The 13,263-nt window shown below is 34.4% G+C and overlaps 1 protein-coding gene across 1 annotated transcript in view; it reads left to right on the plus strand.

Moving 5' to 3' along the window:
• The window catches only part of LOC101894838 (uncharacterized), a 375,018-nt gene that overhangs the window by 344,400 nt on the left and 17,355 nt on the right, over positions 1–13,263 (plus strand). The window contains exons 6-8 of the mRNA XM_059130884.1: positions 894–1,013; positions 3,729–3,825; positions 3,959–4,056. Of these exons, the coding sequence (XP_058986867.1) occupies positions 894–1,013; positions 3,729–3,825; positions 3,959–4,056 (315 nt within the window). The remainder of the gene's footprint in view (positions 1–893; positions 1,014–3,728; positions 3,826–3,958; positions 4,057–13,263) is intronic.

A 13,263-nucleotide genomic window follows, 5' to 3' on the forward strand; every position in this document is an offset into this window, starting at 1 on the left:
CCCATAAAATGGTACCTCCCGAAATTCGGTATTTTCATGATTTTAGCGACATTATTCACCGTAATTGTTTCAAATTTGTATGTGAAGTTCGTAATGGATACTATAGCCTATGACAGAAAATTATCTGTGCAGGTCCATGTCTTCGTATAGGATCCATGTATCAGTACCTCCTTATATTCGGTATTTTGACGATTTAAGGTACAATACTCACCGAAATTGTTTGAGATGTCGTATTTGAAGTTCGTAATGGAAGCTACAGCCTGTGACAGAAAGTTGTCTAAGCTGGTATAGGTCTTCGTATAGCCCCCATATAATGGTACCTCCCTATATTTGTTATTTTGATGATTTTAGCTATATTTTTCACCGATTTTTTTCAAGTTTCGTGTTTGGATATTGTATTGGCTTATGACAAAAGTTGCCTATGCAGGTCCACGTCGTCGTATGGATCCTAATAAAACGGCTACATTTTAAAAGAATTTTTAACGAATTTTATTTTTTTGAAAATTGCAAAATTCATTCCAAATGGTGGAGGGTATTTAATGATCGGTCCGGCCGAACTTACTGTTTTTTCTTGTTTTATTTGTGGTGAACGCATATAGCTGTCACCAAACCAACTGCTTATTTTTGTATAAATACATGTTTCATACATTATAAATATTTTCTAATATAAGCAAATTTAAACAACATCGATTAAGTTTTCCTCATTAGATGTAAAGAAAATATGCCATTCCTCATATCATTTCATAAATATTTTAAAGAATTTATTTCAATTCGTTAAATCTTTATTTATATTTATATAATTCAACATAAAGCAATTGTACATAATCCCCTCTTGTATTCACGGCCGTTTTATTCATATCGTTTTCTTTTTTTTCCACTTTGTCTCTTTGCAGAACTCAAGGCCAACATTATTGGACCCACAGATTTGTATGTAAAAAGTGGCAGTGACATAAATTTAACCTGTAAAATTATGCAAGGACCCCATGAATTGGGCAATATATTTTGGTATAAAGGTAATTTTTAAAAAATAAAAAACGGCATCATATCATAAAGTTGCTTAAGTGGTGGACGGCTCGTTTGTCCCTTGATCCATTTAATGTTACAAAAAAATGAAGCAGCTAAAAAATACAGCACACGAATAAAATAAACCCACAGACTGAAAGTGATACTGGAAACGACCCATCCAACCGAAAGACAGCCGTACTGAGAGACACAGTGACTGACTGACGGAGGAACGGACAGACAGAAGAGTATGCAATTAAACAAAGCCACCCGCATACAATTTTTAATGCACAAAAATTTTACAATGTTTATCAGATGGCGACCGGTTACAAATGACAAGAGTGCAGAGACATACTTTCATTGGGTAGTGACATGCTGGGGGGAGGGGAGATCGGGGAGACACTAACTACCACCCCCTTTCTTTTGGGTTCACATAATGAATGCGTTAATTTAATTGTGGTTTATTGTGACCAATGTAATCACTTTATGTTGGAACTGATATCCAACGTTTTTTTTTTAATTTATATATTTATTTTTAATTTATTTAAACTGATGCCACGAGAGTTGTAGTGATTTAATAAACAGTAGCAGAGGAATATAATTTTAAAAAATCATTAACCCAATACGTGTTTTTCGGATCATTTTGATTTAATGTGAATGAGACATAATAATTTTCAAAAATTAAATGAGTCAAGGACCAATGGTCCTTCTGTGAGAAAATAAAAAAAATGTAAATGACAATTAGATTTGCATAGTCATACAGGGTGAGATGAAAAAACTGATTGCTGTTATTTCTAAGCCACTCGATTTTAATTTTTTATCAAGAGACACCTACGTAACCACGATCAGAGACCATGAACCTTCAAATCGGAAATCTCTGGGCACGTTTTAAAGATTTCGTATGGAAGAGTTCATAGAGGATGAAATGGAAAAACTGCAACCAACTTCAGACTGTTGTCATTTCTAAGCCACTCGTCCGACAGCTGTTAAAATTATGCCAGTGCCGGCTCATTATATTGTTTACAAGCGTACACAAGCAATCTGGTGGGAATTTTCCAGAAGAAAAAGTTATTCGTGGTGGAATTCAAGCGTGATAGTGTGATTTCTTTATATTTGCCTGGAAAACCACAAGTGGCTAACGTTAGAGCATTCCAGCATTTAAATGTGAATAAATATTTTTTGTCTCGTACCATAGCTCGTTACCGTGATATTGATAGCGTAGCCCCCCCGACGTCAAGGAAGTGGACGGAAGGAAACAGCAACATCAGCAGAAATGATTCGAAAAGTAAAGAAGCGACTTGATCGAAACCCGCGTCGTGGTGGCCGAAAATGGCTTGTGAGCTGAACATATCGCATTATTCCATTCGGCAAATATTGAAAAATGTACTCCAGATAAAGCCATTGAAATTCCAAAAAGTGCAAGAACTTACACCGCAACTGAAAGAAAATAGGCTCAAAAGAGCTAAAGAGTTGCCTTGCTTGGCCGAAAGTTGTGAATTGCCGAATTTGGTTTTCTCCGTCTTCGATGAGAAAACATTCGTTTTCCAGTATTTTGTAAACAAACGAAATGATCGTGTTTACTTGCCAAAGAGGTCAGCTGAAAATATGCACCTTCGGTTGGCCACCAGAAATCAAGCGCCGGCCATGGTGATGGTGTTGGCCGCCATAACAGCCGATGGTCGCTTTACGCTCGTATTAATCGAACTTGAAATCAGAATAAATGCCGAATGTTATCGCGAAAATATTCTGGAGGGTGTATTAAAGCTTTGGGCACGCAAACATTTTATGTTTGAATATTCTAACAGGACTCAGCATCATCGCATTCAGCACTCGCCACCCAAGAATGGTTACAAAATGAGGTTGCTCGCTTCATTTCCAGCGCACAATGGTCACCAAAATCTCCGGATACCAATCCGTTGTGTCTGGAGTATTAGGGAAAGCAAGGTTGGTACTAAAAAATACCAAAGTGTCGATCACCTCAAGCAAGCGCTTCGACGAGAATGGGTCGAAATACCACAGAACAACATTCGGGCAGCGTGTAACGGATTCATTGGCCGTTTGAAGGCCATAATTCGTGCCAAAGGTGACCAATTCGAACAAATCTAAACTTGTTCTATAGAACAGTGTTTCTTGTTTGTTCGGGATACCGTAGTATTTCGTTGTTGCAAAATGGTCAGGCTTTATCCCTTTATTGTTGTTTTTATAAAAACAACGTTTGTTTATTAGTGGAGAACGATGATAATGTTTACCGGGGGGTAAGGCAGGGAATACCTAGGTTTCGGAAAGAGCCACCAATCCTCATCAATTCCATTGTTTTTTTTTTTCTGGTATATTCTCCCCAGACAAAAAACAAGGAAACTGATGAGGATTGGTGGCTCTTTCCGAAACCTTGGTATTCCCTGCCTTATCCCCCGGTAAACATTACCATCGTTCTCCACTTATTCTATAATTTGATGCTATTTCCGACATTTTTTTGCTGTCATTCAATAAAATTTAAAAAAATGTCAAAATTATGGCGTTTGACTTTGTTGCAGTGTTTTTATCTCACCCTGTATTATTTAATTAAAAATTTGAAATATTACTCAATTTATTTACTTCGTAGGTCCTAATGACTTGTTATGACTCTCAACGCTTCAAATCACCTCTCCCCCTAGATAATATCTTTAAATTAATGTTAATTTTGGTATTCATTTGTTTGTTTTTTTTTTTCTCCCTCTCTCTCCCAGGTTTGGAAATAATTGACACATCCACAAATCAAAATGAAATTGATAGTGGGATACGTATTACCACGGAGAATGACTGGTCCGATGGTCTGACATCAAGGTGCGTAAATTGCTTCATTATCTTTTGCAGGTCATTTGTTGTGCGAATTGACATTCAATTAATTTTTAAATGTTTTCTCTCTTTCCCTCTCCCTCTCTTTCCCACTCTTCCTGTTCGTCTTCAATTTCCATAGATTGAAAATACGCCGTGCCATGCCCAGTGATACGGGAAATTATACTTGTGTACCCACGATAGCCAAGTCATCAAGTGTCTATGTTCATGTAATCATAGGTAAGTGTAAATGGAAATTATTTTTCCTTATATACATTAACGAATTGCAATGGTAGTGGTAGGAGGGTGGACAACAACACAGAATTATAATTAAACAAAAATCTGTAAAGGTAGTTTTAATTAAAAATGAAAATTGGTGTTTTTTAATTAAAACAAGTGTACGTAGAAAAAAAACTTGGAAATTGTTATTCAAGTGAAGAAATGCATTGAGAATATTATTTCAAAGGAATAAGCTCAATTAAGAGTTGCAAATTTTTGAGGGAAGAATTCATATATTTAAACAAATGGATTTTCGACGAAGTCGTAATTTTGTGACTACATTTTTTTGACATGGAAAGGCATAGTGTCTTGGAATTTGATATATAGATAGCCATTGATGGATATTAAAGCTTGGTTTGGTTTAATTCGCATTAAAAGTTACTAGAACTATTTGTTATGGGCTAGTACTCTATAATTTGTGTCTAGAATCATTCAATTTAGCACCCAAGTTACTTTAAATAAATGACTCATTAGGTACTAAAAAATACTAAAAGAAGTATGAAATTGTCGGTCGGTTTTGCGAGAGATGTATACCTTCAGCCAATGTTCGATTATTTTAAAATATTTTGACTTCTGTTATGAATTTTCAAATTCTTGACCCTCTATGGAGTGGGTTTAGAAAGAATGGGTCAATATTGTCCATTTCGTATCGGACCTGAATAAATATGATATAAATATTATTAAATATATAAGAAAATCAAACATTTACAACCAATTTATGGAAAATCATAAATTCCATATTCATCTCAAGATTCTGGATGAGAGACATATATTTAGATATAGCAAGTTGTAAAGAATATTTTTTCAAATTTTTTAACCCTATGTCGGGCAGGTTCGATCTCTACCATCTTTATAACAGATCTTGTGTTGATGGAAATATTGAGATGTACCATGTCTGGAATGGAATCGGATGTTGATTTCGATTTTTATGAACATCATGGATATTCAAAATTTTGATTGTTTGTGTGGGAGTTACCAGAAGGAGTGGACCGATATATTCCGTCTTATTGCTAGACCTTGGATTCATAAAAGTAGCAGGATGTGTGAAATTTGTAGACAATCGGACTCTTACATCATATTTTTTGAGAGTTATAATTATTCAAAATGTTGACCCTTTGAGGGAGAGAGTTGTAATTATCCAAAATTTTTACCATTTGTGGGGGAGGTACTTCATGGAGTGGACCAATATTGTGCATTTGCACACCTAACATAGCACTGACGCAAGTACCAGGATTTGCAAAGTTGGAGCAAAATCGGATTATCCTTTCTCTTTCTGTGCAAAAAAATATATTTTTTGAAAATTTCGACCTTTTGTGGGTGAGGTACCAGAAGGAGTGGACCGATATTGCCCATCTCCGAACTTGATCTAAGTTTGACAGAAATATTACGATGTACCCAGTTTGGACCAAATCGGATACTCCCTTCGAGAGTTATCGTGCGCACCAGCCAGACAGACAGACGGACGGACCGACGGACATCACTAGATCGACAAAGGGAGGAGTTTTTTGAAATTCATACCTAAAGGATATGTACAAAGAGGTTCAAAATGGTACAACACTGTTCCATAGCGACCAGCAACAGCTAGAACATTGACATTTTTATCAGAATCACATATCGGACTTGATGTATAGTAATTTTGGAAATTCATTCTTTAAGGATACAAAAACTACTAAATGGTACAACTTTGTTACTGTACGATCGGTAAGTGCTGGATATTTTCCACGAGGGCAACGCTTTCTGCAATAGGATAAAAAAACCTTTATTTTTTCGCAGTTTATGCCCAATGAGACGAAAAGTACTAAAAGATACGAAATGGTACAATATTATTGATAAAAGATTAATACCAGCTTGGACTTCAAAATTCTATATGAGCGTCACACTCTGTGTAAAGATAAGATAAACTAGGATTTTTGAAAATTCTTAATCCCAGCTCTCCATAGTTAGAGGTAAAACAGATATGGCTACATAGTAATTGAGCGATTGGAAAGTATATATGCTCTTGGTGAGATGACGTGGGAGAGGCAAATTTTTTTTTAACTTCTACTTAAGTGTGTGAGGATTTTTTTCTAATTTACCTTGACAATTACCAAAAGATTCGAAGTGGTCAATATTATTGTGGAAGAGGGTTGAATATTGAATGAACCTTAAGGTAAGGTGCGATGTATAACGTGCTCTTTAAATTCAAAATCGTTTTGATTCTTCAAAATTCCAAAATTCTTTTCGGCGTTCGGTATTTTTTGTCAATAAGAGTTCGAAAAGCATTAAAACTTTAAACATTTTAACAAAAAAATTCTGCATGAGGGTCACTCATGGGTGAGATAATATGATATTTTCGGAAATCACTACATTAAAATTCCAAACAAAATTTAGGGAGATGATAGAATCATAAAACTTCGTCCTGTATTCTGATAATGAGGGTGTATCAACATAAATGCCAAATACCGAAAACGTGAAACACGTAAGGTAAAAGTCCTAATTTCTAAAGTTCTTAATTTCCCGTACTGCGAAAAAGGCATAACAATATGAAACTATTATCTAATCCATTTTAAAAATTTAATAAATTAAAAAAAAATTAAAATGGAATTTTCCGATCAACCATGTCCGTTTGCAAAAAAAAAATGGACAAAATGGCAAAAAATCTTGTTGGCGAGGCCATACAATAAAACACCTGTGCCGGTTTCCATATAATTATTTTATGTTTTGCTTTTGCTCAACTTTTTTTCTGGACATTTTTTGTTCCAAGAAAAATCCCTCCACATCTAAACTTGTTACTATCTTCATTAATAATTGGGAAATGTCTGAGACCAATTTAATGATGAAAATTAAAAAAATCAACATGATTGGTTTATTTAAAATAATAATAAGAAAAAACGACAACTCAGAACAAACTTATTTAATTAAAGTCATCAAGGTAGGTAGATTTTTTCCATTCAACTCCTATAAAATTTATTGTTATAAATGTTTTTGAATTTTCTTCCAAGGGCCACACAACTTGTAAATTTTGTTGTTATTTTAGCTTTAATACGGAATTTTTGTTAAGATTGTTGCTAAGACAAAAGTAGATTTGTGATATAAAACATGTAGGGGGGTTTCTAGGGCAATGTGTTTTTTTATATGCAGGTATTGCCAGGACAGCAAGGTGTTGGAGGCTCGTTGGGAAAAAGTTAAAATAAATTTCTAGTTTTTTCTTTCGGTCCCCCAAAAAAGACAAACAAAAACACACAATTGTGCTCCATCATCGAATTCAAACACAAGGTCATATGGAGAATTATTTTTTTTTTCGTTGAAAATATTATTCATCAAGTTTGATGTGATTGATGGATAGATAACAAAAAAGTATTTCGTTGAATTCACATACCTTGAATTCGCTGAAATTCTCTAGGCATTGATAAATGATATGAATTTTGAGAATTGAAAGCAAGGTAGCAATAAATGTGTGAGGAAGAGGGTCATAATCTGATTTGAAAATTTAAAGTTGTTGTATAAGGCAAACAATTTCACAGTAAAACAGCCAATATGGGGTCGTAGATTCCATGAGGATTCAAGTTTTCGATATTAGAAAAAATGTCAAATTAAAATATTTTTAAGGGTTTTACTTATGGTTTCCAATATATTTATATGAGCGGTGTCATTTAGAATTTCCAGAAGATGGAGACGTCCGTCCAGTAGGTGAATATCCGCTACCTCACGACGTTACGAAATCTACTTCAATGACCGGCAGGTAATTAATCATTATGGTCGCAGGGTGTAGACAAATTATTCGAAATTATTATTAATTCACGTTGAAGCCAATTTAAAGGATGATGTCTGTAACTAGGAAATAAATAATCCCACCGTGTTAAAGTACACAAATGTTATAAAAGTAACACTTTCAGTGGGGTTCGACCCCTAACCCTCTAGACATACATGTTGACATAGATTTTGATTTTTTATCTAGAGACACCGAAATCTCTAGGCTTGTTTTAAAGATTTCGTATGGAAAATTTATAATTTGTACCTTGGGCGCCATTTTACCGAAGAGTATCATACAACATAAAAGTTTTCCTACATGGGCGGAGAAAGCAGATATGAAGCTACCATTTCTGGAAATAAGATCGGTCAATGCAGTATAGAAGGCATGGTAGAAGAATTGAGGTAGTCGCATCGACCCAGCTGCTGGGACAATGCACTGTCAAACTAAATCAAATTCAAATTCGTAAAAATTGTTGAAAAACGAATATCACAACAATCTCCGATTGGCGTCGTATAAGAAAACATATAAAAATCTATTTATTTTTGAAAAAAAAAAACATTTCAAATTTTTTAACATATCAATGTTCCCAAACGTTGATGCATATACCTGTATTTTTCTACCATGATAGAAGGTAAGCATAGAAGTAAAATAAATAAAAAATGAAGTCAGGTTGTTTCAACTACAATTTTTCCTGGTCTTCAAAAAGAATTTTATGTCGAAAATCGTCTGCCTACAAATACCAGAAGAAATGGTCCGATCTCCACCATCTTTATAACAGATTTTGTATTTATGTAAATATTGAGATGTACCAAGTCTGAATGGAATCAGATATTAATTTCGGGTTTTTTTGTGATTCATGGATTTTCAAAAATGTTGCCCCCTCATGGAGGCGGTACCAGAAGTAGTAGACCGATATATCCCATTTTCACAGCAAATTTTGTGTTAGTAGAAATAACGGAATGTGTGAAATGTTAAGAGAACCGGATGCTTGTTACGGAAATGGTTCGATCTCTATTATCTCTATAACAGATCTTGTGTTGATGGAAGTATTGAGGTGTACCAATTCTAAATGGAATCGGTTGTTAACTTCGCGTTTTTTAAGATTCATAGATTTTGAAAATTTTGACCCTTTTTGGGGTAGGTACCAGAAGAAGTGGACCGATATATTCCATCTTCACACCAGACCTTAGGTAATTAAAAATATTGTGATGTTTGCAATTTGAATACAATCGGACTCTCACATAACATTTGATAAGAGTTATAATTATTCAAAATGTTGACCCTTTGTGGGGGAGGTACTTGATGGAGTGGACCGATATTGTCCATTTTCGCACCTAACATAGCACTGACGCAAATATTAGGATTTGCAAAGTTAGAGCAAAATCAGGTTATCATTTCTCTTTCTATGCAGAAAATATAATTTTTGAAAATTTGGACCTTTTGAGGGGGAGGTACCAGGAAGAGTTGACCGATGTATTCCATCTTAATAACAGACCTTGGGTTAATAAAAATATTGTGATGTTTGTAATTTGAATACAATCGGACTCTCAGTTCACATTTGATAAGAGTTATAATTATTAAAAATTTTGACCCTTTGTGGAGGAGATACTTGATGGAGTGGACCGACATTGTCCATTCTTGCACCTGACCATAGAAAAATTAGGATTTGCAAAGTTGGAGCAAAATCGGGTTATCATTTATCTTCCTATGCAGAAATTATATTTTTTGAAAATTTGGACCTTTTGTGTGGGAGGTACCAGAAGGAGTTGACCGATATATTCCATCTTAACATCAGACCTTGGGTTAATAAAATTATTGGGATGTGTGAAATTTGAAGACAATCGGACTCTTACATTACATTTTATGAGAGTTGTAATTATTCAACATTTTGGCACTTTGTGGGGAAGGTACTTGATGGAGTGGACCGATATTGTCCATTTTTGCACCTCACCTAGAAAAATTAGGATTTGCAAAGTAGGAGCAAAATAGGATTATCGTTTCTCTATCAGCACAGAAAATTTATGTTTCGAAAATTTCGATTTTTTGTGGGAGAGGTACCAGAAGGAGTGGACCGACATTGCCCTTCTCCAAATTCGATCTAAGTTTGACAAAAATATTACCATGAACCAAGTTTGGACCAAATCGGATACTCCCTTCGAGAGTTATCGTGCGCACCAGCCAGACAGACAGATGGACGGATATGGCTAAATATACTCCAAATCTTCCCAAACGGATTTGGTCCAAATAGACCTAGGGTCTAAAACCGACTTGGACATCTTTAGTCTGAATAGTTCAATATTCTGAAAATAGTCTGTCTACAGACATACACACATAGTTATCATATCCTTCAATGATCTGCTACCTATTAAAAATCCACAGCAGATGGGTCTTTTGTTAAAATAAAGCCTTACGGAATATTCTTTATGTATAAGAAAATATCCTTCTTTTAACAGGATATCAAGGGAAAGTCTTCAACTTTCATGAATCTTCTTCAAAAATCGAAATATATTTAAAAACGATCGATTAAAACGTTTCAGTCACCGAGAATATTTCTTTATAAGAGACCAAAGAAGATCTTCTATTTGAAGGAAATATAAAATTGGTCGGGAGCAAATTCTTTTTTTTTTTATAAGACCCTCATAAGTATTCATAGAATTCTCAGGTGGATTTATGCCCTTAAGGGAAGAATAGAAATGTTTCTACCTAAAAAAAAAATTAAGGACTTTCTTTTAATAATCTCCTGCTTATATATTACAGACTTCTCCCTGCCAAGGTTAAAAAAAAATAGCTTTAATAGTTTTAAGGATGTATTATTAAGAGAAAATCTCTTATTAATACGTCGACAGAATCCTTTTTAGAATGGAGATCTTCTCTTTCTACGTAAAATACTTCCACAAGGGACTCTTCCTCTAAGCAGCATCTTGAACGACTTAATGGGAGAAACCTTGAAGATCACAAAATACCCACATATCATTTCACCCAACAGCGCATTTCATTGATTCAAGAATATTTCTGTCGGATGTGATACCTAATCCCATAGATTGTTCAATATTTCAATATCCCTTGCTGCCAGATTGTCTACATAATTTCCATAATTCCTCTTCCAGAGGAAACAAACTAAAAAAATCTGCTTCCAGGATTTTACATAAAATATATAAAAATCTGGCATTTAGAAGAGATAACAATGCATTTATTATTTGTAAGGTGGTCTGGTCTAGGTTGGCTTCCAACATTCAACTGCATTTTTATTTTAAATTCAAGGATTCAAAAGATTTCATGTGTGTTCGTGTGGGTTTGTGGATGTTTAGTTTTGATATTCATAAGAGTAGTACAAAAAGCCAAACACACACACACACACAAACAACAATGACATGGGGTGCTTAAATGGTCGATCACCTTGTGCCATAGATGATAAGTTTAATCTTTTGTTTAGACAAGTAGATGTACATAAGCGTTTTCACATAAATGAATACAAAAATGAACCTCACAAAAGGATGTGTGTGTGGCATGAAATATATGAGACATTTCAAAACAAAATTTCTTTCGAAGGAAAAAAACACAAAGAAAAATATAACTCTTCGAGACATTCTCCACTGAAAGGCTCAAGAGGAAGACGAATGCGGAGATTGCGAATAGGGAACAAACGACTGTAGGGCAAAATAAGGAGTCCGTAGTCTTAGGGATCTAGTTCGATTGCACGAACTAGTTCTTTATCTAGTTCCGTGGACTCCGGCCATTTGTATGAAAACTCTACGTATGAGTGATATAAAATATATGAAATTTATAAAATCACTCATACGTCTAGAACTGAACTTTGAACTAGATTCCCACAACTCTACTTAAGCCTGAATATTTCCTTTATGGGTAGATGATCATAATTTAAAAAAAATTAAAATTAAAAAAAAAAACTAAATTTTAATTCTATTGAATTTAAGGGTTGATAATAAGAAGTTTCTCTCTGCAGATTTTAAATCGAAAATCTTAATGATTTATTGTCCTCACTACCGTCTAAGTATTTCCAGTAAAAAGCGACAACATTTTACGAAATATTGCAACTAGTTTCATAGGCTATGATTTCAGCTATGATTAATAATAGAGAACTCATTTACTGATAATTTTAACACAAAACAATTTCTTTGGAAAGACAACCAAGGGCATGACGAGGACTTCAACCATTATTTCTTTTTTTTCAACTAATCTATTTTCAGTTTTATAAAATGTCCCAATTTTCTCCTGAATCCCCCATATGATTTGACTTAATTCCTTAGAAAGAAAACTTGTTTTGTTTTTCCATTTTCCACTATCGGGCTTTTGCGTAAGTTTCTGCTTTAAGCCTTTTTTCTCATAACCATTGCTTTGACTTTTATCATAAATGCAGCTAAAAACTAAACGAATACACAGATAGGTGCTATGCACATGCATAGAAACTCACACACACTCACCACCACCTTTGTACATTTGCTCAAGAAAAATACCTTCAGGCTTTTGTTGTCGTTCTCTGTGCATGGCAACATTAAAGCCATGCAATAACATGTGTTTCACTTTGGCCAACAAAATCATCAGCAATGACTGAAGCAACTATGCCAACAACAAACATAAGTGGTAACAGCAATGGCAGTGCGACTAACATCGGTGCCAACATAAGAGTACGGCAAAACACAACAAGGTCTTTGGTCCGAATGGTGCGAGATACAGTGGGAGAGACGCACAAAAAAATGAAAAAAAAATAAATTTGAGAATATGGAAAATGAGGCAAAGTAACCTAAATAGAGCGGGAAAGTTCCCCTCTTCTACATTTTTGAAAATTTTCGAATTAAGATTCTTTGGAATCTTTACATTTTAGGTTTAGAGTATCATTGACAATGTTACTGATAAAAATACAAGGATTATTTTTGTCTAAAACTTTATACCTGGTGGGTGTCCCCAAAGGATCTTTTTGGTCCTTTTTCCAAAATATGTTCAAAAACCTTTTCAATCAAGTCAAAACATTCTAAAAAGTTTATACAAAATTCTTTTACATAAAACCATTGTAGATGGATGGATGGTAGGATGATGTCAAAGACAAATATACTCGTTATAATAAAGTGTAAATATTTCTCATTTTTTGATAATTAATTTTTTCCGTTTTCCTTTTTTTTCTGAGTTGATGCTGTTTTATGCGGAAAAGAAGAAAATAGCTTCAAAGAACAAATTCGCTTGCAATGAATCCAGAAAAAGGAATTTTTATATCCTCCACCCTACTATGGAGGGCATATTAAGTTTGTCATTCCGTTTGTAACACCATGTCCGTCTATCTGCTTGCCCGTCTGTGGAAATCACTCTAGCTTTCGAACAAATTGAAACATAAAATTTTACTCAAATGTGTGTTTGGTTCGCAGGACTTTTGGTATTGAAAATTATATATATAGGTCCAGGTTTCCGTATGGCCCCCATAT

Source organism: Musca domestica, unplaced genomic scaffold (genome assembly GCF_030504385.1).
Source record: "Musca domestica strain aabys unplaced genomic scaffold, Musca_domestica.polishedcontigs.V.1.1 8, whole genome shotgun sequence".
Classification (NCBI taxonomy): Eukaryota; Metazoa; Arthropoda; class Insecta; order Diptera; family Muscidae; genus Musca; species Musca domestica.